The sequence below is a fragment of the Panthera uncia genome, chromosome B4, assembly GCF_023721935.1.
Source record: "Panthera uncia isolate 11264 chromosome B4, Puncia_PCG_1.0, whole genome shotgun sequence".
NCBI lineage: Eukaryota > Metazoa > Chordata > Mammalia > Carnivora > Felidae > Panthera > Panthera uncia.
The window spans coordinates 93578763-93606056 of record NC_064809.1 but is presented as its reverse complement, the minus strand read 5'-3'; the positions used below and the strand labels follow the sequence as shown (position 1 = coordinate 93606056).

The 27294-nt window shown below is 40.4% G+C and overlaps 1 protein-coding gene and 1 long non-coding RNA gene across 4 annotated transcripts in view; one reads left to right on the top strand and one right to left on the bottom strand.

Moving 5' to 3' along the window:
* LGR5 (leucine rich repeat containing G protein-coupled receptor 5) overlaps window positions 1–27294 on the bottom strand; it is a 127238-nt gene that overhangs the window by 1667 nt on the left and 98277 nt on the right. The window contains exons 5-17 of the mRNA XM_049625973.1: window positions 24267–24482; window positions 22287–22358; window positions 19342–19410; window positions 17659–17730; window positions 14251–14322; window positions 14033–14101; window positions 13820–13891; window positions 10419–10484; window positions 8958–9029; window positions 4492–4563; window positions 3568–3693; window positions 2352–2497; window positions 511–594 (exon numbers count right to left, since the gene is read on the bottom strand). Coding sequence (XP_049481930.1) covers window positions 511–594; window positions 2352–2497; window positions 3568–3693; window positions 4492–4563; window positions 8958–9029; window positions 10419–10484; window positions 13820–13891; window positions 14033–14101; window positions 14251–14322; window positions 17659–17730; window positions 19342–19410; window positions 22287–22358; window positions 24267–24482 — 1208 coding nt within the window. The remainder of the gene's footprint in view (window positions 1–510; window positions 595–2351; window positions 2498–3567; window positions 3694–4491; window positions 4564–8957; window positions 9030–10418; window positions 10485–13819; window positions 13892–14032; window positions 14102–14250; window positions 14323–17658; window positions 17731–19341; window positions 19411–22286; window positions 22359–24266; window positions 24483–27294) is intronic.
* On the top strand, window positions 43–21953 carry LOC125919345 (uncharacterized). Of its 3 annotated transcripts, none has more exons than XR_007456734.1 (4): window positions 43–620; window positions 7677–13424; window positions 17625–17698; window positions 20795–21953. It is a non-coding gene; the product is annotated as an uncharacterized LOC125919345 (long non-coding RNA). The 3 variants fall into 3 exon arrangements; XR_007456735.1 differs by lacking the exon at window positions 43–620 and having other exon boundaries at window positions 3623–10363; window positions 13286–13424; XR_007456733.1 differs by lacking the exon at window positions 43–620 and having other exon boundaries at window positions 3623–10363; window positions 10821–13424.

The following is a 27294-nucleotide window of genomic DNA, read 5'->3' as shown; positions in this document are numbered from 1 at the left end:
GACAAACAGTTATGTGAAGTCAATATTTACAGAGCTCTTTTTTTTTTTTTTTTTTTTACTTATCTGTACTTATCTATTATTTGCTTTAATCAAATAGCTATTTAGGGAAGACAAAAGAAATCGCTTTCAAAAATGATTACATGAAGCAAGATTCCTGCATACTAGTTCAGGCTAAATTGCCAGTATCTCTTAAAAAATTGCATACACTTCTAACTATATGATTGATTCTTTAGTTTTCATTAATCTGAATCAAAAGTCTTTCACAAAAACCCTCTTTATGAATGGAGACAAACTCCAGGGAATGAACATTTTTATTTTAAAGGTCCCCATGGGGAGGGATATTTAAGAGCCACAAAGGTGGCACAGATTTTGCTTGGAAGTGTAGCCTGTATGTCATTGATGGCCTCGGAGTCAGTGGTGGGTACTGCGCTGAGGCAGTGCTGATGCCCTTCTTCTTCTTCTTTTTTTTTTTAATATGAAATTTGTTGTCAAATTGGATTCCCTTCTCACCTGGGGAAGGCGAGCACTGTGCCGAATGAAGGGCTTTCAGGTCTTCCTCAAAGTCCAGCAGGAAATCTTCAAGATCACGCTCATCTGCAGGAATGAGAAGCCCTGGAATGGTGAGTTCTGGCTCTTGTTTTGGGGTCTACCTCCCAGGGAAGAAAGTCTTGGATTGTCCTTGAGGGACTGAAGGGAACTGAAGGCCAGACATCCCACTTTTCCCTGGGCTCTGGCTTTCTTGCAAGTCTATTATAAAGTTGCAAGTCTATTATAAAGTTCTAATCAAGCTACTCTATGACATAGTATTCCAGACGAACTGAGGGTAAGGAAGGGTAACCCCAGGCTCCCGGTGATAACATTTTAGCTCTACCATTCTGTTCTTAGCTCATGACAGCACAAAATTGCACTGACTTAAATTAGAGAGAGGCTGTGGGCCTCTCTTTATCCAATTACCAAACAGTTAGATAGCTATAGTGCAAATGTCCTGGGCTGTGTTCTCTGAGCACAAGAGGGAGAATCAGGTATAGTAAGTTTCAATCTTTCCTGGGGAATTCTGCTTAACAAAGGGCAAATCAAGTTACTGCGTGGTGCTTAGTTTAGCTACTCATAAAATAGGAGTTTTGTGATCTAACATACAGAATTGCTGCCCTTGAAAATAAACTCCTTTGAAGTACTTTGTTTTTCTTGTTCATTGTGTACCTTCTGGCACATAATAGGCACTCTTAATTTTTTTTAATTAAGTTAATAAATATAGTAGAGTTAATAAATATAGTAGAAATTAACATGGATGAAGCAGGGAGAGCAAAAACTAAGGAAAAAACAAGAGCAAAAGACACATGCTGTGGCCTAAAACAAAAAAGCCAAGGGCCAAAATATCTGCTCCTTAAACTGGTATGTTTACAGGAAGAAACGTTAAGGTAACGTGCAGACAGACAGAATCAGACAGACACACTTGCTTGGGAATCAACAAATCATTAGGGTCCAAAGGAAGAAAAGCCAGTCTGTTTGGACTGTGTGCAAACTTGCAGGGTTGGCAGGCAAAGGAAAGTGGGGGCTGCCATGGTGCCTCCTCATTATCACAGGTGTGGTTTGAGGTGCATTGCTGTCTGTTTAAGTAAGGTCTTACTTCAAGGAAAGCCAAGCGCTTTACAGACATTATCTCATTTCACCTCCCTGACAGATACCCCTATGGGGGGTGGGAGGGGAGAAGGTTTTAGAATTAGTTGGATAATAAGTTGGATTCTTAGGCCTTTCTACTGACATATGGAGGCATCTAAATGCTTATGTTGTCCATTCCTCCCAGGCCATAAGAATAAAAATGGATTTTTATCTTCTGGAGAAAAGTACTCAGAAACATGTACAAAAAATATATCCATAAGGATGAGGCCCTTTTAAAATCTTACGGAAATACTGACATCAATATTAAGAATTACCCCTGAGGACAGTATATGCCAAGGGAGATCTAATTATAAATACAAGTACTGTATTAAGAAATCACTTCCAGAAAAAAATGAACCTTTAGAATGATCCTAAGGGATATTTCTCTTTCTCTGGGAGTCTTTAAGTAGTGGGATTGAGGGGCACCTGGGTGGCTCAGTCAGTTAAGCGTCTGACTCTTGGTTTTGGCTCAGGTCATGATCTCACAGTTCATGAGTTTGCCCCGTGTCCAGCTCTGCTCCTTCTCTCTCTCAAAATAAATAAATAAACTTAAAAAAAAAAAATAGTAGGATTGATTTCCAACTTGCTGGGCTGGTTACATAAGGACTTGTCTGGAGTTCAGATGACCTGTTTGATGACTTTTCAAGACCATTGTAGATAAAATTTCATCACTGTGACATAATAGGACTTACCTTGAATTTGAAACATTCCAGCATCTTTCTTATGAAGGTCATCTGTACTGCTGTTGTCATCTTTATTCCATTGATTAGAAATTTTATAGACATTCTCACATGCTCCAAATGCACAACACTGGTAAGCATAAGGCATTTCTATAACCCTTTAAATGAACAAAACCAAACAAAAAACACACACTTAAAGAAATGGATTATTAAATATAGCGTTCATCTTCTTTCACTCAATAATTCTGTCTTTGGATCTTAGTCTTAATTAATAATCTAAAATATTAATTATGTGTATAAAGATGTTCATTACAGAACTATTTATAATAACAACGGAGTTGTTAAAAATTATTGCCATGAAATGTTGACAATTGCTAAGGTTGAGTGATGCATATATTATATTATTTTCTCTACTTTGGTGCTTGAAAATTTCCATAATAAAAAGGTTAAAAAAACGACGGCTAGGAAAATTGTAGCACCATTAAAAAGTGCTTATAGTATGACATAATGGAAAGTAAGGAAAACATGATGTAAGCGGTATATGTACTGTGATTCTAACAATTAAAAATACATTGGAAACAAAGTCTGGAAGGAAATAAAAAAAAGTTGTTTAGGGGATATTTTTAGATTTTTACTCTCTTCTACTTTCCAAACTCTCTTTTGGGGTTATAGTTTTAAAAGTATGTAAAATGTACCGTGGTTTAAAAATATATCTATAAACACACACACACACACACACACACACACACACACACATAATATATATGTGTATATACATATACAGTCTTTCAAGGGATTTTTTTTAACAATAATAAGCATAGCAAGTTTTAAAGAGCATTACTTCTTCAAAGAAATATAAATTTAGTACATTTTATTAGAACATATAACAAGCTAGATAAATTTAGAAATGTAAGCAGTACGACAATAATATTATAATGTTATTTAATTATGTGTCCTAGTTTATATCCCATGGATCAATGGTTTTCAAACTCTTTCCATGAACGCTAAGATTCTGGGAGGCATCTTTGAGAAAGAAAGGAAATGTGGTCAGGAAGACGTTCTTCCCCTCAGGGCTTATCCTAACAATGCCCCAGGGGTGGGGGACTTGAGGGCATGAAATGCAATTCAAAAGAGTCCCTTGACCTCATAAATTTCGAAAACTACTATAACACGTCTATTATTTCGCATGGCCACAAATGTATCTTATTAGTTTTAATGACAAACTCACTTGAGTTCTGGAAAGTTTTCAGATGATATCAAACTCTGTAAGGCATGATTTCCTGTTAATTTTAAGTGAGTTAAACCATGTAACCCAGTTACAGGAAAAGACGACAGGAGGTTGGACGATAGGTCCCTGCAAAACATCAAACAACAATTGGCTTTTAGTCTGTGTTAGCAGAAAGCGTCCATGTTGAAAAAAAGCAACTTAAAGATTATTAAACTCCTCCATAAAAACTTCTTAGCAGGGTCTGTACCCTCCATGGTAAAAATAACCATTGTGGGTTTAGCTACTGATAACATGTCTATTTACAATCAGAATTGCAGGGGGAATATGTCCTAATTGCATCCAAATTGTAATTTCTATAATAAGCTGTATTTTACCAGGTGGGGACATCAAAAATCCATAGAAGGCGCTACACTTAATTTGAAAAGAGATGTTGACTGGAATAAGTTAGGGATGAGGGGGAAGATGCTGTCAGGTTTATTCCCTATCCTCCCCTTAACTTCTGTCTGACTAGCTCCTTCTTTCTCTGCTAGCCACTGGAGAGGGGTGAGGAAAGGGTTCAGAGGCCCAGAGGGGAGGAAACGCGGGACAGGAAAGTTTTCTCTTAGGATGGCAAATATAAAACGAAAGCCCTTTGGGACTGAAATGACATCTTATTCCACCCCACCTGACTGCTCGGCGAAAGTGGAAAATTTCACTTCAATAAGCAGAACAGCTGTCACCCAGCTCTTCAAATACGCAGTCAGGGCCCACATGGCCTTGGAGGGGCAGCGTTCCTCCCTGGTCTGACTTCACTCGAGTGTGGAGAGAACTAAGGGCTGGGCAATCTGTGTGTGGCGGTTTCTTCAGCAACACCGACATTTGTGAGGAAGTTAAGTGGCCCCCAATTTCTTAAAATATGCCATAAACAAGTCATGAGATACTCACAGCTTTCTCAGAGATGGCAAAGTGGAAAAGGCATTGGGATGAATAACGGCAATTTTGTTCCAAGCCAAATTCCTATTTAAAAAAAGAATACATATACAAGGCAAATGAGAGGATGATATTTTAAAAAGATGGTGTGAAGTTTTACCATATATATTCATTCTCTTACCAAAATTTAGCTTCCATTCAGGGCAAAACAATTAGTTGATCACATCAGATAAAGATATCAGTAGTAAAAATGACTAAAGAACGGACTTGAAATCAATCTTGTTTTAAATCAATCAAGGAGAAATCATTCAGGTGGATATTTTAGATTTTATTCTCTGTGAAAAAGGTGACTTGAACATGCTTGTAAAATTTTATTAGGGTGTCTCTGAGGTGAGTAGGGATAGAGGAGCAGTAAGACAGGAACTTCTGAGGCTCTTCCACTGACAAGCAAGTAAATGTGAAGTAGATAAAATGTCCCTGGAAATGTAATGAAATGCAGCAACACTTTGTGTACATTGTCAGATATGTCAGGCTTTAAGAGAAACACAGAAGTTTTTTTTTTTTTTTTAATGTTTATTTATTCTGAGAAACAGAGAGAGAGTGAGCAGGGGAGGGGCAGAGAGAGAGGGAGAGAGAGAATCCCAAGCAGGCTCTGTGCTGTTAGTGCAGAGCCCAACATGGGGCTTGAACTCAAGAACCATGAGATCATGACTTGAGCCATAGGTCATGACCTGAGCTGTAGTAAGATGCTTACTCAACTGAGCCACACAGGCCCCACACAGAGAAGGTTTTTTTTTTTTTTTTTTTTTTTTTTTATAAGGGGCACCTGGGTGGCTCAGTTGGTTAAGCATCCGACTTTGGCTCAGGTCACGATCTCTTGGTTCATGAGTTTGAGCCCTGTGTTGGGCTCCAGGCTGACAGCTCAGAGCCTGGAGCTTGCTTTGGATTTGGTGTGTCCCTCTCTCTATGCCCCTCCCCTTTTCACGCTCTGTCTCTCTCTCTCTCTCTTTCTCAAAAATAAATAAACATTAAAAAATAAATAAATTCCCAGTAAAGGAGATGTACATTTAAATTCTTAGCTGCAAAATAAATATAAAAGGGTGCTAATATGTTGGAAATAAAATCCTTTGATAAAAGAAAACCTACAATTTATGGAGAAATAAAATTCACTAAACAGATACACACATGCACACGCATACACACTGAAATGTAGGTGATTCAGCAGGAATAAGAACTTCCACATTTCAAAAAAGAAACAATGAACTTAAAACTTGTATTTTTAAAATGCCTAACTAATAAGTATAACTAAGGTATAGACATTTGAGGAAACTGAAAGTGATCACTGTCAACTTCTCTAGCACAAATGAGTGATTTATTTATGGTACTGAGCCTCTTGAATTATCTTGGATAAATGGTATTCGAAGAACATTTATATTCCTTTGAAAGTCTCCCTAAACTGGGTGAAACTGGAAGGCTTTTTATTTTGATCCATTCCTGCTGCCAGAACAGAAAAAAATTTTGGCTAACAAGGGGAGGATATGGTAGGGAAGCAGTGGGGGAGCCACATTTGGGGGTTGGGTAATTGAGTGAGGACACAGTCTTCTCCTGAGCTGCTCATAAAACTTATGTCTGGTGAGGGAAGCAAGTCATGCCATCTGTCAAAGTCTCTGGTGGCTGTGAGTAGAACATGGGTGCCCAGGGAGCTTCACAGAGAGGAATTATCAGGAATATAGGCCAAGTCCTGCCATGGGGCTTTATAGCAATTTGACTGGATTTAAAACAAATATGGGAGAATTTGTATGTTCAAAGGACTGTAATTCCACTTGTGTTGGTATGTCTGTGTGCTGGAATGTTCGCAGCAGCCCCGGGAGGAGCCACTTCCACTCTCCTACCCTGTTCTGTGCCTGGGGCTGACCCTGCAGGCCACGTGCCCAGGGGCTCCCTACTGTCTGCAGTCAGAAGCCCAGGAGAGACAACTTGGGCACCTGTGCTCCTTCTCTGTTTTGGAATCTTGTCTGGTGGCAGCTGCACGTTTCTCAACCACAGCATCCCTTCTCTGTGCCTGTGTTCCGTTAGCCTCAGTCTTGGCCATGTTGTTGGTTCCCGAAAGCCCATCCCTTGCTTACTCCCCACCAACACCTATGCAAATGTCTCTTCATTTGCACCATTTCCTGCCAAGACCCTTACTGATACATCTTAAGAGGATATATACTTGTAATAATGATAACAACAAACACCATCATGATACTATTGCATATTTACCATGTGCCAGGTTGGGTTATGAGTTGTTTTTTCACATGTATTGTCTCATAACCCTTAACACAACTCTAAGAGGTAGGTATTGTCATTAGCCCCATTTTACTGGTGTGAAGAGAGGCACAGAGTATTAAGTGACTTGCTCAAAGTCACAGAATAATCTCAGGAGCTGGGATTCAAACTCAAGCTAACTGACATCAGAGAACCTGATGATGTTTCGCTTGGAATATGTTTGGAATTCTTAAGTAAATAATGAGAGCCACTGCACCTGACCCTGGGGATAAGAAGATAAAAGAGTTCTTGTCATTTGGGGGCCAGGGCATAGTCTACCCGTGGCAGAGCTGAGTGTTGAGTCCCGTAGCAGAGAACGTGCAAAGTGCATCAGAGTGGAGTGGGCTCGCAGATCTTGTTCTTGTGGCATGGGCAGGGGACGAGTCAAGGGTGGAGAGGAATCCGATGGGCAACAGGAATAGGGGAAATGGCCACCATGTGTCAGGGGACTGGAATGCCTGGGTAAGAGTCAGGAGGTTGGAGTCAGATTTTGAAGGTGGTGCTGGGAAGTCTGGTGTGGATTTGAAGACAATAGGGGACTAAAAAGATTCTTGAAGCAGGGAAAGTACCATGATTAGACTTCTGTTTGAGAAAGATTCTCTTTAGAGAATGGGATGGATGAGTGGAGACCAATGATGGGCCAGTGGCAGAAAAGCAGCTGAACTGGAGTTGGCAGAGTTGGGTGAGTGATGGATGTGAGGTCTAAGGGGCTGGAAGAATTCAGCGACACTCATACATGTAGCCTTCAGGATCCCATTCTTTTGCTATCGTTAGAGATCAGTCTTCTATTTCATGTGCATATGAAAAAAACATTTTTTTTTTTGATGAGAACATTTAAGTTCTACTCTATTAGCAAATTCAATGACATAATAGAGTGTTATCAACTGTTTCAGCCTTTTAAAATGGAACTGACCTTTGGAAACAGCCAGAACTCCAATTGGATGAAAAAGGCAGGTAATGAAAGGAGGTAATGTATTTTTTGTTTTACATTTATTTAAAAAAAAGTAGAAGAACTTCACAAGCTGATATAAAACAAATGGGAAGGGCAACATACTTAAATTCAGAACGAGATAGTTTTCAAGGTAAATTTTTAGAAGATGATTCTTAAAGGTAAATTTAAAATGTTTTGAGGAATAGTATTATTTTACAAGGATATAGTCTCTTAAGTATTCAGAAAAACTTTAGGGGGCGCCTGGGTGGCTCAGTCGGTTAAGCCTCCGACTTTGGCTCAGGTCATGATCTCATGGCTCCTGAGTTCGAGCCCCACATCTGTGCTGACAGCTCGGAGACTGGAGCCTGCTTTAGATTCTGTCTCCCAATCTTTCTGCCCCTCCCCCACTCATGCTCTGACTCTCTCTCTCTCTCTCTCTCTCTCAAAAATAAACATTAAAAAAAAAAGAAAAAAGAAAAACCTTAGGGAAAAAGGGGGTTTTATCAAAATATACTGAGTTTAAACATTCTATATTGTCATTATTCATCAAAACTACATTGAAACTCAGTTTGGAGGTGAAAAAGACTTAACTGACACAGAAAACAATCTGTTACCAAGGTTTCCTTTTTTAAGTTTATGGTTAATACATGGTGTTTTCATTCATAAAATGGAATTAGATACTGTATTTACAATTCTTACTCATCTGATCAACAGAAGCCTTTCCAGGGCAGTTGTGCTCAAACCTTAGGGTACTTGTTAAAAAGCAGATCGTCGGGACCCACCTGAACCACCTCAGAGATTCTAACTCATGAGGCAGGTAAGGACCTGGAACCTGCATTCTTGACGGTGGCCCCATGACGGCTCTTAAGCACTTTGAGACACATCTTGAAAACTGTTTCCCCAGGAAAAAAGAATGGGCAGGAAGTATTGTGTGGTCATCCCATTTCCGTGTGGAAATCCCTACCAATTCCAGGCTGCTGACAGAAACGCATTTCGTAGGTGATTCAACAGCTTGGCCTCCTTCCTCTTCATTCAAGTTTCATATCAGAGAGCAGACTGCAAATTTACTACTTTTGAATATACTCCTGGAAATTATCACGAGCAGGATACTTGCCCTTTGATGGCAAATACAGGCACGAAAGCCCAACAATTCCAGTGTCCAGTGGAAAGAAAACATTGGGGAAGACCCGAAAGAGAAAGAAAGCGCTCTGTGTTGGGAAAGGCGCTGGCAGGCAGTACTCACAGAGCTCGGAGGCTGAGCAACTGCTGGAAAGTGTCAACTTTAATTTCAAAGATTTCATTATGTCGCAGGTCTCTGAAACGACAGAGTTCCAAAGATTGATTTCAAAGTCACTGGTTTCAAAGATTAGTTTTCGGAGTACTTCTACAGAAGGATTACCTGCCCTCAATCAAAGGAACACATGAAATATGAGTGTCAAGTGACTGATTAAAAATTTTTTGTTTTGTTTAAAGAAGACCATTCCAATTTATACACTTAAGCGTTGCCGCTCTTTCAGAGCAACGAGTTCTTTCGGGTGGATGTAAAACTATATTCCAAATGCCATCATCATTCAATCACTTGGTGCCTGCTGGCTCTGCCTTGTGAGTCATTCTAGTATTCTTTGGGGGTCTTCAAGAGAGTCAAATCCTTACCTTTTAAAGACGGATTTGTCTTTCTTTTTCTCTCTTAATCACCCAAAGGCATTCAGGGAAAAATTAAGTGGGAAAAGACCGATGGTTAATATTGTTTTTTTTTTTTTTAAGTTTATTTACTTATTTTGAGAAAGACTGAGAGGGTGGGGGAGGGGCAGAGAGAGAGGGAAAGAAAGAAGAGAGAGAGAATCCCAAGCAGGGCTGTCACTGTCAGCACAGAGCCCGACGGGGGCTCCGTCACGCAAAAACCATGAGATCATGACCTGAGTGGAAACCATGAGCACCCAGGCACCCCAGATGGTTAATATTGTTTTGATCAAAACCGAAGTATGTCTATAAAGCAATAATGCTGGGGCGCCCGGGTGGCTCAGTCGGTTAAGCATCCAACTCTTGGTTTGGACTCAGGTCATGATCTCCCGGTCCTGAGAACAAGCTCCTCATCGGGCTCTGGCTGACAGCGCAGAGCCTGCTCGAGATTTTCTCTCTCCCTCTCTCTGCCCCTCTCTGACTCTGCGTGCACTTTCTCCCTCTCTCGAAAAAATAAATAAATAAACATGAAAAAAAGCAATAAGGCTGATCCTTTGTAGAGGAGGCAAGAAGGTTAGCATGTTTCATGTGTAAGTAGCATCCATGGCACCTCAAATATGACAGACAAATAGGGCACCTCCTCTAAGGATGACTATGTGGAACCAACACCCCAACAAACCCAAGTCCTTCCTGTATTTGAAAGTAACGTCACTCACTGGATATATAAGTTTAGAAAAATTCCAAAGCTCAAATAAACTCAGTTCTTATATCACCAAGTTTGGGGGAAGAAAGAAAAAAAGCATAATAAATGCTTTACTTACAGTACAATGCATAGAAAAATAATATTATCTGTGTTTCCCAACTTAATAGGCATCCTACACAGTCACACCATGCGTGTATAAGAAGGGAAAAGCACCAAATGCCTCCCCAGCGACCTGCAGAGCAAGCAAACCAATGACCCCTGGAAAAGTGAGTTTTGGCTCTTGTTCTTTGCTAAGTGACTTAGAAACTCTTATAGACGTACATTTTCTGAAGCTTTTGGCAGACTGAAAAACTGGGTAAATCTTCCAGCAGGTTGTAAGATAGATCTCTGAAAAACAGAAGGTACAAAAGGGAAAATCTGTTATATATTAATCTTAAGGAAACATGCTTTGCTCTCCTTTCCTCTCCAAGATGATATATCTCCCAAAGGCAGTCTCTGAACGTTTCCCCAGCCCTGACATGGAGCAGGTAGTCAGAGGCATTATTGGATTAAGCATAGATCCAAACGTTTACTGAAACGTGGCTGTTGTACTTCTTTAATTGATTTAAATAATTTACTTAACAAATTTATTTATATTTTGTTAGTGATGATCTACAATGTTCTAGCTATTATCTTGCTGAAATGAGTCCAAATTAAATTAAATAATTGTGTCTCTCTTTCTAGGAGCTGCTATATCTCTACAGCTAAGAGAATCATTGTTGGTTCTTTTCTAATCAGCTAAAAAAAAAATCCAACAACAAGTCAAAACATAGCACTAACTTTGAAATCAATCACTACAAGGGGGAAAAAAAATCTAAGAAAGTCTTCAGCCAAAACTCAACAAATTACAGAATAACAAAAACATCTGGACATATTTATAGTATAATATAACTAATCTAAAACAAGCCATGGTAATTTGCAGAAAGCTTAAAAAAAGAAAGCTGGTAGATAAAGTAACATAGATATTTTAAAAAAATCTTGTCTCATGTTTTAAAAGTTATCGGCTAATCAACTAACACACTTTCATGCCTGATTCTAATTCTTAAAACCAGATCGCCACCATGGAACTGAAAAATCCATACTGTTTTCTAAGAGGCTTTTAAATTATCTTGTTCTTGTAATTGATCACTTTTTTCTACATTTAGTGAATAAATGGAATTCATATAGAAATACAGTTCAGTTACCACACACAAATAATGCAAATGAAGCTGTTTGCAAACACAAGTTTGTAGTTTATACTACAGGCTTGAAAGACCAAACTAAACCAAACAAAATATGAAAAAACCCAAAACCATACCCCACACCTACGCACAAATACACCTGGTTAAAAATTCTGTGTATATTTTTAAAAAGTAGTAAATGTGATAAAATGGACATACATTTCATCAAAGCTGATAATAATTTGGTTCGCTCATCTCCACACACTGCAAGGAGACAAATCCTTCCTGTGCACCTCCTTAGTAGAGGATACATAAAACCTTCTTCCACGTAAAGACCCAGTGTCACCTTCTACCTACCTTCTACCTAATGATTTTCATGGCTAACATTGATGAAGCACTTCTTAAATATAGACACCATGTTTACAGCTTTACCTAAATTATTTCATTTGACCTGTGGTCACCTTGTGAGGGAGACACTGATTATCACCATACAATGTGAAATAATTTGCCTAAGATCACCAGCTACTTAGTGGGGAAAGCCACACACAGCCAGGGAATTCCCATGGAGGTGAGGCAACTTGGGGGCAGTTTCTTCATGTACAGGTACTCAGTGGATGATTCAGCCAAAGGGTGGAAGCTCGCAGACCTATGTTTCCAGAACATAAAGTAGACTGTAGTAGAGGTAGGGACCCTGAGTCCTATTCTCAGCCTCAACTTGGATTCTTCAACTTCGTCAATATGTTGGTCAAAGCATTATACCTTTTTTAGTTCTCTCCTTAAATGAGAAGATACCTGCTGATCTTGCAGTGTTGTGAAGAACAAATCAAAATTACAGGTTGAAGTGCTTTGAAAATGACAAGCTTCTGTGGTTAATGGATTTGTATTCTTTCAGACCTTTCAAGTTTCAGCTTGAGGAAAGAATAGCTTGAAGAAAGAATAATGGTTTAAGGGAAATGAGAAAGAAGTTGATAAGAGCTAACACTGCCTGAGAGTTTACGATGTTCCAGTGCTGGTATAAGTGTCTGACATGTAGTAATTCATTTAATCCTCATGATGATCCTCTGAAGGAAATGGCTATGTCTCTATTTTATAGACTGGGAAATGGAACCCCAGAAGGGATAAATAACTTGCTCAAGATCTCTTGCTGGTGTATAGAGAGACGGGATTTGAACCAGAAAAACAGACCAGGGACTTTGCTCTTAGCCAATTTATGCAATTCTAGACCTGGGTGGTTTACCATTTGCTATGTGACATAGTGGAGACAGATGCAGTTTAAATGCTGGCTCCTTAAGTATTAGCTATAGCCTGTGAAATCTTAGTCATGTTATTAAGCCAGTTTCCTTGAGAAATGAGGGTAATTATGCCATTTTGGGTGGGTAGGCAGAATTCTAAAATGGCCCCTAAGATTTCCACTACCTGGTGTTCATGCACTCTCTCCTGGTATTCAATCAAACTGCCTGTATTTGAATTTGGACTCTGCTACTTTCTTGCTGTGTGACTTTGACAAATGTGCTTAACTGTCCTAATTCTCAGCTTCCTCATCTGTATCTACACCTCAGAGGGCGATGTGGGAGAAGAGGAGGAGACTTACTCTATGTTCCCTCCCTTTACACACAAATGACTGACTCCAAGGCTGTCACGTGGTGTTACTACAATCTCCTATCACTGAACAACTGAAGTCTGAAGTGGCTAGGGGGCTGGGGAGAGGGGAAGGCAGAATCATTATGGCAGACATTCCCATTCTTCCCCTTACACTTGTAGTGCTGCTTGTACCTCTGCTACTGGGTGAAGCCTGTGGTGGAATTAGAGGCATTCAACTGACACAGATGTCTCCTCTGTGAGAACACAGCCATGACTGGAGACTAAGGGTCCATTCATTAAGTTCCCACAATGCATGAGAGGATGGTAATAGGGTTGGGAGTTGAGGGGAAGGGCTGAAAATGGAAGGTCAAAACAAAGCTCTTCAAATTCCTATAAACTACTTTTCAGAAAGGGAAAGGCAGAGGAAAAAAAACCAACAACCCAAGTCAACAGAAATAATAAATGCAAGCTGTTTAACCATTAGTGGAAACATTAGAACATGGCACCCACAACTATACCGGAAGAATGTTTGGTCACCTTTATCAAGGTTTGTATGGGTCTGATAACTTAATTTTTTATTTTGGCATCCATATTGAGTTTTTAATCCATTAGGTAATTTTTTTCTGCTCTGCAAAGAAAGGGAAATTAAGTTATCTAGGCTTGTTCATATTCATTTTCTGACAGGAAACGTGTGCCAGTTGAAACTCTAATGGGAGACTGGATGGAACTTGGGAACAAAGGGTGTGCCGCCACCATTACCGGGGTCACATGAGAGAGTCAATTCCCTAACCCCCCACGGGGGCGAGGGAGGACCGACCTGCTGGAGCCCTGCAAGGAAAGAACTTTCTCCCCTTTTAAAGCATTATTGAAATAACGCCTGCCATTTTGCTCCTAGATGGAAGTTGCCTGTTTACACAATGTTACTGCCTTCCTGATACGTACAGCACTTGCAGATTAGGTAACTGATCGCAGGCGGTTTGAGGAAGAGATGAGATCTGTGCTCCAGTTAAAGTCCTGTTGAAACACAAACCAGACATAATTCTTTTATTCAGGCATTGCACAGTGACATATTTTTATTCACTGACTTTAAGACTGGTCAGGCTTCAAGGGCAGTGTGTGTGCTGGGCCAAGTCAAGAGCCTATTCGAGTACTTACAAACTCTCCAGGCTCGCAGTTCCAGTTAAATCAGGAAATTCAGTTATTTGTGAGGCACCATTCAAAGTCCTAGAAGGAGGGGTACATGAGTACTATCAAAAGAAGTTTCCAGAAAGGGGTAATTTTAGTGCCATTTTCAAAGCACTTTAACTTAAAATATGCATGTGGTTTTTACAACAACCCTACAAGGGAAAGCGATCTGCAAGAGAAAAACTTACAGTGTTCTTAGTTCAGGTAAATGTTGAAAAGCGGATCTTCCAACAAGCTGAATGGGGTTGTCATAGAAATGTCTGAAAAAAATCCAAACACCAATGTCTTAGTATAAAAGTTGAATGACAAATGAATACCTGTTCAAAATTTCAGGGACTATATTAAGTGTGTGTAACCGTGATTATACTATATTGTATAACATCCCAATTACTTGGTATCAGGCAAACCTCAAAAATGTTTTAACTCACATGAGGAAGCTTTGGGTAAGAAATCCATACTATATAAAAATGAAAATTTCTGATAACAAGGTAGACATGAGTGATAGTTACTAAGGAGAAAAGCAAGTGAGCAGACCATAGGTATACTTAAAAATCTTCCTCTTCCTCCAACATCCGTGGACCATTCATCAAGTGGCAAGAAGGTAATTCAAGGGGTTGCCAGTCATATCATTAAATAAACAAAGATGAGTACATATATTTATATGAAAGTTAGTCAAGTCTTACAACATACAAGAAGGACTCCTCAAATTATTTGAGAGAAAATTTGCTACTCTGCTTTTTTTTGGTGACATTTAGTTTTTTAAAAATATTCATGACTGCTTTTAAAGGTAAGACATTATTAGAACTTAAATGATATTTTGTTTTACAGATTTAAAAAAAATGTTTACTTATTTATTCTGGGAGAGAGAAAAGAGCATGAGTGGGGAAGGGGCAGAGAGAGAGGGAGAGAGAAAACCCCAAGCAAGCTCCGCGCTGTCAGCACAGAGCCTGATGTGGGGCTTGATCCCATGAACTGTGAGATCATGACCTGAGCCAAAATCAAGAGTCAGACACTGAACCAACCGAGCCACCCAGGCTGTCCTACAGATGTTTTCAATGTAATGGTATTTGAATTGTCTGGTCAATGGAGCCCTACAAAAAGTTCTCAGTTGACACATCCTAGTTCAATGAAATTCAACTAATATTTATTGGTGTCTACTGTGCTCAAAGTATGAGGGTCGGTACTGTAGGAATTTAGAGACTGATTCACTAGGGAAGCTGTAATTAAGTATCTACTATGTGCTTGACATTACGCTAGATTCTGGGAGTTTGCAGATGGGTAAAATGTCCCTGCCCTAAAGAAGCTTGGAATCAGTTGGGACAGAACAAATAAATAGCAGCACCCCACGTCCTGGTTGATAAAGTACTTTCACATGTATAGCTCAGTTGGTCTACTCAACAGCTTTATGACATCCATAGCACAGATACTTAGATATTATTTATCTAATTTTTGGAGGAGGAAACTAAAGCTCAGACACTTTGGCAAGTACATTACTTCCCAGAGCTTTACTTTCCTAATTTGTTAAGCTGGAATAATAAATCTTAGTTGTAGGGTTTGTGTAAAAATTGAAAGAGCTAATGCTTGTGTGACAGCTGGTATAGTACCTGGGATAGAATTGTCACCCAACCAACCTAAGTCCCCTTCTGTCCTCTTACCCTCCAACCTCTTCTCTTGGGTTAGACAATTGGTAAGAGAAAGAGCTAGAGCTAGAAGGTCTTATGATTAAAAATGGAGTTTTCATCATAATATGACACTGTCCCTTATCTAGACAATATGCTTGTATGTATATAATTGTGTTCACACGTGTGTATGTATGTATCCTGGGCAGATATGAATACACATGCTTGTGTACCTAAGTATCACAAATACAAATAAGGAGTTAAAGGGTTCTTAGGAGGGAGTTTTCTTGTGAGATCAGGAAAACCTTAATGGAATATCATTGGAAATGGGCCCAGGAAGACAGAATTTCAATAAGCATTGTGAGGGGATGGAATCATAGGAGCAAAGGAAATAAAAGAGTTTTGTTCTATGAGGATAGCTTAGTCCATCTGGGTTATGGCATATGGTAATTGAGGAGAGCTTTGGGGAGCTGGTCAGGAGACTCACTATAGACAATCCTGAATCTCTGTATGTTTCACAGCAAGAAAGTGACAGATGCTGTGCTTCAGGGTGACAGGTCTGTTAGCGGTAGAGGCAGGGAGGATGGCAAAAATGTCGAGGTGGTGGCTGGCAGAGGCTGGGGGCAGTGGGCATGAAAAGAAGTCACACGGAGGATGGGGACCATAGAGGTAGACATGGGGACTGCGTAGCCAATGGGACAAGGGAAGCGTTCACACAGAGTGGGAGCTGGGGATCCTTGATGGGGTGGCAGTGGCAAGAGATAGAGGCAGAAGCAAGGAGAGGAGAGTTTCAGGGAGAAAACAGTGAATACCATAAAATACTGGATAGAAGCACTAATAAATTTTGGGGGCTTCAAGTCCTTTCTCAAGTGGTATTAGCATATCAAAAGAGCGATTAAAAAAACAAACCCAGGCTTGTGGCTGCAAGGAAAAAGAAGCAAAGGCAATGCAATTTGCCAACTCTTAATATGTAAATACTCTCTAATGAGGCCTAATGTTTATTGGCAATAGACTTTAAAACCCTTAGTTTGCCAACACACTGTCAACATATTTCAGAAACGATGAATGGTATTTTTTTTTTTTTTCAGTTGTCAGGGCTAATTGGGATTCCAGCTCATTGGTGACAGAGGCTACCCGGTTCCAAAAAGCCTCTTAAGTTGGCACAGGATGAATATCTACCAAGAAATGCCCCTATCCAAGACCCCTCCTGCAGACCTCAGGCCAGTACTACGCCCCAAATCTGCCAGGGGTCTTTAACAAAGAACAATCCTAATGCCTATTTTCATCTTCATGTATGTCTACAGATGATCAGTCTTCTGTCTCTGCTAAAATGTGAACATATAACCAATTAATTATAAGCTGTAGTTGTAACTCTATTTTATGCTTTGATGGCATATAAATCCCCAATACACCTTTTAAGAATATACACATCTTTCTAGGATTACAACCTAGCTTGTAATTCTATAAATGTGACTCAATGCTTGGGCTTGGTAACAAATCGATATAGAAACCTAGCATAAGCCAGTATGCCCCAAACCCCCACCATCAATGGAGTCTATTGCTGTAAAGGACTCCCATTTGTACGTAATAATTTATATTTCGAGTATACTTGGATTTAAGTTCTGAATGATTAGGTGACCTTGACATTGATACTCTGAAAATGAGTTTTATTCCTTAGAAAATAGAGATAAGCAAAACTATTTCACAAGATTTTTGTGAAGTGAGACAAGGCATCTGAAGATACGAAGCATAATGCAATGCACACTTGTAGGGTATAAAAAAAAAGAATCTTTGATGTTATTTTAGCATTCAGCTAAAACCTGACAAAACATCTCTCCATACACTTCTCTGTATAGATTCTTACACTGACAAAGACCAAACTTGGGAAAATATAGGACACTCATTGTATTATATTTAAAAGTGCATTATGTATTATATTTCAGGATGGAAAAATCAAAAAGAACTATGGCCACTTACATTGTAATAAGAGAAGGATTGCCTACAAATGCTTTCTCAGGTATTGACTTGATATTGTTGCTGTGAAATCCTCTAGAAAGAGAGGGAAAATTTTTTTTTAGAAAATAACGTGTAGGGTAAAATTATGTAATGGTACCTCCCCCCCACCCCCTTCCTGTGGCAATAATCAACATCTTTGGTAACTAGAGGATACAGTTAAATTCCTCTATGCATTTTGAAGCTTATGTGCTCACTAGGAGAAAAAGAAATCACGAGCTCTTATCTTGAAAGAGGAATAAAGAATCTGAAAATAATAGTTGTGCTTTATGGAAACTTACAATCTAATGTTATAAAAAGAAATTCCATCTGTTAATATCCAATAGAGCACCATTGTATAACAACTTGAGAGAGAGGGAACCATCTTTGGAGAGGGGATTATGATCACTCCTTCTGACCCCATTTGAAGCGAGGAGAAGAGAAAATTGACTTAAGCTGCTGTGAAGCAGAGATTTAAGTAATCTCCTTATGAGGGCAAAATTTCCTGAGCTGAGGGAAGGTGCTCAGTGAGTGTGTAATAACAAATTGACTCTCCTCTGTTGGTGCTAATGTTGTCTGAATGGCAGAAGGGCAGAGTCAATGATCTCTGGGTCCCATGTGGGCCGGTGGCTGGATAAGGTGAGTGACAGTCTTTGGGTTGCCTAAGCAGAGACCACGATGACTTCCCGGTTCAGCCACACGTGGGGTTCCTGAGGGAGAACCCCCTCCTAAAGGCTTTTTCTTACAAACAAGCCCTGTTGTCTGCCTCCTTTAGCTGTGTGTCTTATTCCTCTCAGCCAAGAGGATAGGCTCTATGTTTATTTTTCTTTCCAAATATTAGAACATTCCTTTCATACATTATTCATATTTTTAGGTACAAAGAAAAGGCAATTAAATTTTAGTATATAAAAGACAATATATGCAACCTAGGAGCTGAAAGTTAGCTTTACCTTAGTAAAATTGTAAGTTTTTAAAAATTAAATGACTCACAGAGTATTTAAAGAATATGAAATAATGTATGTGAAAGCATCTAGCATAGTACTAGGCACATGCATTTGATTTCTCTAGTCCTAGACTTATGCAGCCTAGAGAAGTTTGTTTTTCAAAATGCTTGGCAAATAACTGAATTCCATAGCAATTTTCTATAAATCTATAAAGTATATAAATGTTGGGGAAATATAGCTTAGGAAAAGAGTATGATTTAGAGAACTATGTATATTTTTTTTAATATACACATATTAGAGAAATCCATTATAAATTTAAAAAAGACTATCTGATGGTAGAGTAAATTAAAATATATTACAGGTTTACTTAACCATTATTTATACAAACTTATTTATTTGTTTAAATGTTTATTTATTTTGAGAGAGAGAGAGAGAGAGAGAGAGGGAGTGGGGGAGGGGCAGAAAGAGAGTGGGAGAGAGAAAATCCCAAGCAGGCTCCACACTCAGCATGGAGCCCAACTTGGGGCTTGATCTCAAGACTGCAAGATCACTACCTGAGCTGATATCAAGAGTCAGATGCTTAACTGACTGAGCCACCTAGGTGCCCCTATACAAGCTTTTAAAAATCTTCTAGTCAGTCACACTATGTACAATAATCAAACATATTTTAAAGTGAATTCACAAAGAATAGAATTCTCCCATTAAATCTGTCCTAAATACTTACAGTTCTTTAAGGTTGGAGAGTGTCCTGATGGCAGTGGGAAATTCATCAAGATTATTATAATTTAAATCTCTGAAAATAAGTAAATAGTATTTTCAGTTTCTCATTTAAAAATTCGAATATACTACTTATACAGAGAAAGTTAACATGCCGTCCAATGGGGCAGGATCACTGATAAAAGTTCTCATTCCTTCTCTTTATGGAAAGAGATTTTCTTGGCTTGCTGACCAGTATGTGCATTAAAATTGGTCATCACACTGATCATGAGACATTTCAGAGTCAAGTCTCAGTGGCACAGAGGCACTTAAAAAAAGGGAGGGACAGATGACAGTGTTAACGTTCAAGTAAAAGGGACGTTTGGCCAGGTGTTGGCTGCTTGCTGATGTAGCCGTTCACCTGAACCCGGCTCACCAAGCTGCCCGCTTGTGTGTGCTCTCGTCCTGGCTCCTGAATCACATCTCCTTTCTTGTTCCCACCTACACCCTCTGACCTACCCCCTGCGTTTCAGAGTCTCGCCTGAGAGGGCATCTTGGAGAGCTGCTTTGTCCCTGACTCCTGATGAGTCCATGTGTCTCTCCCAGGCTGAGGTCCAGGATGATAGCCTGCTTCTGGAGAGGTTTATGTGGTACTGGGTACTCTCAGGAAGGGCATCGGGTCTAGAGTTTCTTCACGGTCACAAATAATGATTCAGAGCAGAAGTATGTTTTCCTTGGTCTGTGAGGCAGAGCTCTATGTTATCCTTCAGGCACAGAGATGGAATGGCCAAACAATTTTGAAACATTAATTTCTCGATCTGTTATGACACAAATGGCTTTTCAATTCCATTACTCACAAGCGCTTTATAGACTTACTCCACCTTATGCCTACAACTTCGTATGAAAAAGTAATTGCCTCCTAGTCTCTGGGAATGTCAGATTTCCCAGATGACGCAGAAAAACCTTTTGGTCAGGCAATCAGATGTGGTTAGATCTTCCTCTATGGAGAAGAATTGCTTTTTAATTTTAAGAGAGATAATTTGACCGAGTTAAACATGAATCAGGATTCCTACTTGTCTGGCACAAACCATCCTTAAGCTATACTGCAGGCAGGAAACTCGTGTCTTTTGTGGACATAAATTTTCTTCCTGTTTGTAAATCTCTCCAGATGCTCTGTTTTGATTAAACGAGGACTGGGTCCTTATAAATTACTTGGGTTTCTAGTGAGGGAAAGGAAGAGGTTGGGAGTAACCAATTTACTGATCCTCTGTAGCCCTGGGCAAGGGGAGAGGAGGGGAGGGGAGGGGAGGGGAGGGGGAGAATGAGAATGAGACTCATATGAATTTGCCCAGAAATGCTTTACTTTTTACATGAAATCCAAGGTCTTCATCTCAAACGTGGGGGGGGGGGGGAAGGAGACACTATTTATGGAAACACCCTTCAAAGCCAATACTGTTTTTTGTTCCTCCTCTGTTGGAAAGGACTGGAAGGTGCTTTGCATTGCTAAGATATCATGCCCAGCCCTGTGTGGATAAGGGAGAAGTTCTAATTTTACCAAGCAGCTCATGGGAATGGCTTGCTTATGCCATGAAATTGACTTCAAAGTCCTGGATAAGTTCATCTTTGGCATCTCCTTATGAGGATGGTTCCTCTCTTCTAAGAGGAGGCACAGGGTGATTTAAGTAACCCTGGAAAGAGAGCGTGAGCACTCATTGACCTGGAGAAGACCACTAACAACAGATGGTCCCTCAGGAAATCACCAGACCCAGACCTGGTTCGAAGCTAAACCGACCATGTACGAATGCTAAGCTCTGTATTCAAATAAATAATGGGCTCCAAGGCCACAGAAGAGATGGTCTTTGGTATCTCTTGGGTCAGAGCCAACATTATAGATTCAGGCCCTGTGTGACTTACTGTATTTGAATATTAAAAATATGGGAGTGAGAGGGGGCACAAATGGAAGCATGCCCTTTCTTCCAGAACACTCAGGACCCTCACTGCCTGTCACCTTACCCTCATTATACCTCTCTCACTCAGCTAGGGCAATGAGTAGCAGCTCTTCCCCTGGGAAACGGCTGGAGCCTGGTGAGGTCAATGAGAATTCTTCTCACCGTGCCTCTGGGAAAGGCTCTTGGCGGTCAGCTGGCTGGACTCTATTTTTATTATAGGTACCAATTCAGAACTGAACTTTTGACCTATTCTTTGGAAGCAGTGTATACTGGTAAGCATGGACTTCAGACTCAAACTAGGGAAGAAGCAAATCCCAGCTATGCTACTGACTAGATATGTCATGTTCGTAAAATAACTTAACCTGACTAGAGCAGAAAGTGGGACAGTGATGGCTGCTCTCCTCAGATGGCTGTTAAATGAAACAATGTGTGCCAACACGCAGTGCAATATTTGGTTATAGATATGCCCAAGAAATGGTAGCTGTTATTATTTTTTAGTTTTTTGAATTGCTTTAGTGTGAACCTTTGTGGTTTGTTAATGAGACACCTGTTCATCTCAGATTAGAGAGTCCTGGCATTTGCCTGGTCGGTGTCCTCTCATTGGGGGCAGTGGTGGCGGGGGCGCGGAGCAGGGAGTGCAGGCTAGACTCATGAATAGTGAGCCTGAGTGACAGTATAGAATTGATCCTTGACACAGAGTACACATTCCTAAGCAAACAGTCACTGCTCAGTAGAGAACATCTCATTTAGTTTATAATGATTCTAACTCATTTACCACTCTTGTTAGATTAAAATAAAATATCAGTTTTATTGCTTAGCTCTGTGTGTGTGTGTGTGTGTGTGTGTGTGTGTGTGAGTGTGTGTGTGTGTGTGTGTGTGTAAGATAAAGCTGCCTTAAATATCTGTTTAAAGCTCAGGCAATTAACCAAACCAAACAGCAAGTTTGACTTTAAGGCTATTTTGATTCCTTCAGAATACTCATGAAAACACTGAAAAAAGGGAAACAAATAAAAGGTCAACTCACAAAGTCTCTAGGCTGTGGAGCCCATCAAAGCATTTCTTTCCCAGGGAGTGAATTCTATTATTATGGAGATGCCTGCAGAAGAACATTACAGACACAGTCAGGAAGGCATGCTGCACAGGGAAACTTAGGCACAGCATTCAGATTGATTAAATCCAAAGAAACTTAGAGTAAAGAACGCACTAATTATATACAAGAAATGCTTTGTTTAACTTTGTTGTTTTTTTTAAAAGGTCTATATGACCCATCCGCTCTTACCATAGATGATTATATACCCGAGAATTTAATAGGCAATGACAGTTTTATCTTTTGGGTTTGAGATATCAGGGAGTGTATAATACTATGGGCAACATGCTGATTAAAAGGAAGTTCAGGTTGTTAACACGGCTTTGGGATGTAGGATGTTAAGCAGAGATTCTGACCATCTTTGGCAAATGAAGGATGGAAGGAAGCGTTTGAAGCATATTTTCTAGCAAAGCTCCTGGCTTATAATGTCTACATTCCCAGGGTGGGGCCACAGGTTAACAGGCAACAACAATTTTAGCCAAAGAGAATGGCGATCAGATTTTTTTTGGCTGCCCAGGGAGATTAGTTATCTCGACGCAGAGTAGTGTGTACAATTATCATCTTTGGCTCAATGGTAAGTCAGTTAAGTCAGGGCCAGTGAGAGCAGCTGTGTACATAACTGAAAACTGGACCAAGTCCCAAAGGGATTTTTGGAAAATGGGCTTAAGGAGAACGGGGTGAAAAAGAATGGGTGGATCTCTTGTAAACCCATTCCCTCAGGGGGAGGAAAAAATTAAAGCACATACCCAGCCTCTGGTGGGTCGGTAGCATCATCTTTATATGTGAGAGTCCGTATAGAAATTTGTTAATATCACCCCAAACTTGTTATCCTCTTAGACTAAGATTTTTATTCTAATAAGTACATGTTGGTTTCATGTGACATTTACTGACAATCTTCCACATACAACACATGCGGAAAGGGGTAAGAAGCTGGCCAGCCCTCAAAGGAAGATGTACTACAATACAAGGGAGACGGGTAATCAAGAAAACTGGAATAATGGAAGGCAGTGGCAGGCCGGGGGCGGGTGTGGAGCAAAGGGAAGAAACAGGGCAGAAGAAGCCCTCTTCAGTTCCTATGCACACTGATCTTACAGCCTTTTGAGCAGCTGCTGTCTTCCTCTATCAGCCTTGAGGGACCATTATATTACCGGGGGCATATCGCTACACTCTTAAAAAAAAATTTTTTTTTAATGGTTTTATTTATTTTTGAGACAGAGAGAGACAGAGCATGAGCAGGGGAGGGGCAGAGAGAGAGGGAGACACAAAATCTGAACCAGGCTCCAGGCTCTGAGGTGTCAGCACAGACACCAAACTCACAGACTGTGAGATCATGCCCTGAGCTGAAGTTGGTTTTTTAAAAAAAAAATTTTTTTAATGATTTTATATATCACTACACTCTTAAAGAAGACTGATTATTTTTCAAACTTACTTGAGAATCATTTTGGTTTACTTAAAGAAATCTAGACTCATCAGGAAGAAAGCCCCACAAACGCACAGCTCTCTGTCAATGGTTTGTTGTTACTTCTCTCCCCCCTGGTAGGGGTTCAAAAAATATTAACTAATAAAGGCATATTTCAGTTTGACCTGAATAATAAACTATTGCCAGAAATAAGGAGTTTTTATTAACTTCAGTCACTGGACTAACTGTACAGCGTGAGGATTGCCTGAACAATATTCATCGGCTTCCCGAAGACACAGGTCATAGTTTACCTTTGCCTTGCAGTGCTTGGCACTTAGCAGGTGCTTGCTAAAAGCTGTTGAATTCTTTGATACAATTAGAACATTTGTGAGTCATTTTGGGGAGGGGTTCAGGGGGTTTTCCTCCCTGAAAATGTCCCTATTCAAGGTTTGAAAGACTGGCACTTGAAGGCCAAAGTTAAAAAGTATAAAAGGGGGGCGGGGAATCAATAAACTTACAGAACTACCAAGCTGGAGAGGTTTCCAAAGGCATAGTCTGGTATGTGGTGTATTTTGTTCAGGGCCAAAGTCATGGCCTGCAGTGCTGATAAACTTCTGAAAGCCTGGACAGGGATTTCTGTCAGGGCGTTGTCATCCAGCCACAAGTGCCTCAAGGAATGCAGGCCACTGAAACAGCTCGGGGGGACGTAGCTGATGTGGTTAGCATCCAGACGCCTGGGGAAGAAAGCAAGCAAGAAGGTAAAGAGGGCAAAACCGGGCCAGAAGATCTGCCTTGCAGGAAAACTCTCAATATGCTGTTGAACCTGAGTGAAGAAGGGCTCGGGCCCCCAGGATGCCCTGACATCTGGAACGTCTTGCTCTCCTGGTAGGCTGTCCTCACTCAAGAGTACAACCATGCCTTCTTAGGTCTGCTGGGCCATAAAATTCCACGGAGCTATGATTCCCTTCCAGGCTTGTGGGTAACATGCCTTCAGGCACGAAAGTGGCCTCCCCTGAGGTATAGACTTTCAGTGTGATGATCTTTTAGTTTTCCTTTCTGACACCAGGAGAAAGACACCCTTTCTCTTCCCCCTCACCCGGAGCCAAATCCGTGCCTTTGCTTTCTCTGGAGTGTTTCAAACATATGAAACATACTATTCTATTAATTTGCTCATTGAGCTCTGGGAAAAGATCATTTCAGTATTGGAAAAGAACGGAGTAATTTTTAATGGCTGTTGGAGATACGCCTTGGGGAGGGAAGAGGCAGCCTTTATTTTTTTCCTAGTACAATGCCGAAAAGCCTAAAAACTGCTGGCTTTCTTGCTCATTTAACCATTTGCATTGGGCAGATATTTGTTTTTCCTGACATTTTAAATGAATAGTAAAATTAGCAGCTGTCCCAGGTTTTGCTTCTTTCTTCTACACACCATTTTTTTTTTTTTTAATGGGGAACTACATCTAAATATAGATCTGGTTAATGAGCTATTGCAGCTTCTGAGCCAGCAGAGGGAGTGCAATGCATTTGTTTCGCCCCTGCCCAACAGAAACAGAGGCCGTGATGACAATGCCTGAGCTTTTCTTATTGGAAATTGAAATTTCCTGTAAGGTGCACGAACAAGAGAACCACCATCACCCAGCAATGCTTCCGATGGCTCTCTCTCATTTTTCTCATCCGTTCTTAAGGCTCACACATTTGTTTCCAAAGCTAGGATTAAAAAAAAGAATAAGAGGAGTTGCATTTTAAGTAGTCCATGTATTAGGGAGGATTAGAAAATCACGCATGGATTTTGAAAAATGTTTTAGGAAGCATTTAAGACTAAACAGATGCAGGAAGCGCACCAGGATCATGAAATAATCCCTTGCAAACCAAATTTAAACAATTTAGAAACAGAATTCTCTGTGGTAGGGAGCTAATCTCTTTGGAAAGCGGCTTCCTCACTTTTGGTCACATGTCACTTCACTTGTCCTCTAGCTCCTACCTCTACTGACCGAATGGGAACAAGTGATGGACCAAGAAGGCCCTGGACCAAGTTTTGAGAATAACTGAGATCAGGTCACATGGAATGAATTTGAAGAGTTCGGTGTCACGGCCCACTCATAATTACATTTCCAGGAGGGCAACAATTACTGCAGGCAGCAGAAACACAGGTTCCAAATAAATATCTCCAGGTTCTATCAATGGGGAACCAGAAATGTTTAGGAAAACTCAACACTGCCTCTTCCCCCTTTCTCCGGTGATGACATGTCTGGCCCAGGTTCAAATAAGGTATACTTTTCATCAGGGGTAAGGAAGTGATTGTTTTTATTTAACCAGAAGCAAAGCACATATGTAAACTCTTTGTAACGATTAAAGAAAGAAGACTTTATTGAAATAACATGAGCTTCCGCGTTTCAGGTGACATATTGTCTGATAATTGCCAGTGGCTTATGCATTAGATATCAACAAGTGGCTTCCAAGAGTCTTGAAGATGAGTCATCTTAAGGTTCAGTGCAAACGTCCACATACCTTTACAGAAAAGGCTCTCTCAGCATTGAGTCACAGGCTTGTCTTTGATATTTAAATTACTGTTAATGCTCCTGCTAGAACTTGAAGTGACCTTGGTCTCAGTTTTCAATGTCAATAAGCCCATTTCTCTGGATAAATGCCTTTAATGAATCACCCCCCACCCCGCCCCCGAAAAAGGAATGTAATCTGCCTCCATGCTGTAATCTTAGAGCAATTTACTATCCGTAATGAACTGAGTAAGGCAGAGGCAATTCTGCCCAGTCCTAATACTTCACATACTAATACTCCCAGACCCCACACTCGGGTATCCTGAGCGTAGCACTAAAACGTTTCTCTGCCTCAATAGTCTCTTCATGTAAGAAGCTCCCAATAAACCACACTCCCTCTGAACGCAGTGTTTTGAAGTCCATGTCCACCTGGCCTCAGTGGTCCAAACCTAATCCAGAGAGTGGTATATTGTTCACAGTCAGAGGCCTTATCTGATTTAATCTTAACAGAAGATCCTAAGGCTGGAGTATGGAATTAATTATCCAGCCACTCATACAGGTGTTTCTCACAGAACAAGGTTAAGACTGTGGGCCAAGCAGCTGGCAGGGCACAAGTTGTGCCTATTCACTGAGTAAACAAAGAGCTCATATTATGTCAGTCTGGTCTTTTGGGGCAGCTGGCATGGTCTATGCATAGGCTTGGAAAATGTCATATTTAAGTAGTGCTGTATAAGAAAAACATCACTACAGAGAACACAAAAACACACATTAAAATGTGGTTTTATGATATTGTCAGGTGCAACAAAAACAACTGCATTATATAGCTCCACTTTTTAAGTGTTTCTCTTTTTGAATGTGTATTTGAGAGACAGAGAGAGAGAGAGAGAGAGAGAATGTGAGTGGGGGAGGGGCAGAGAGAGACGGGGGTCAGAGGATCGGAAGTGGGCTCTGCCCAGACAGCAGCGAGCCCGATGTCGGGCTCAAACTCAAGAACTGTGAGATCATCGCCTGACCTGAGCTGAAGTCGGGCATTCAACTGACTGAGCCACCCAGG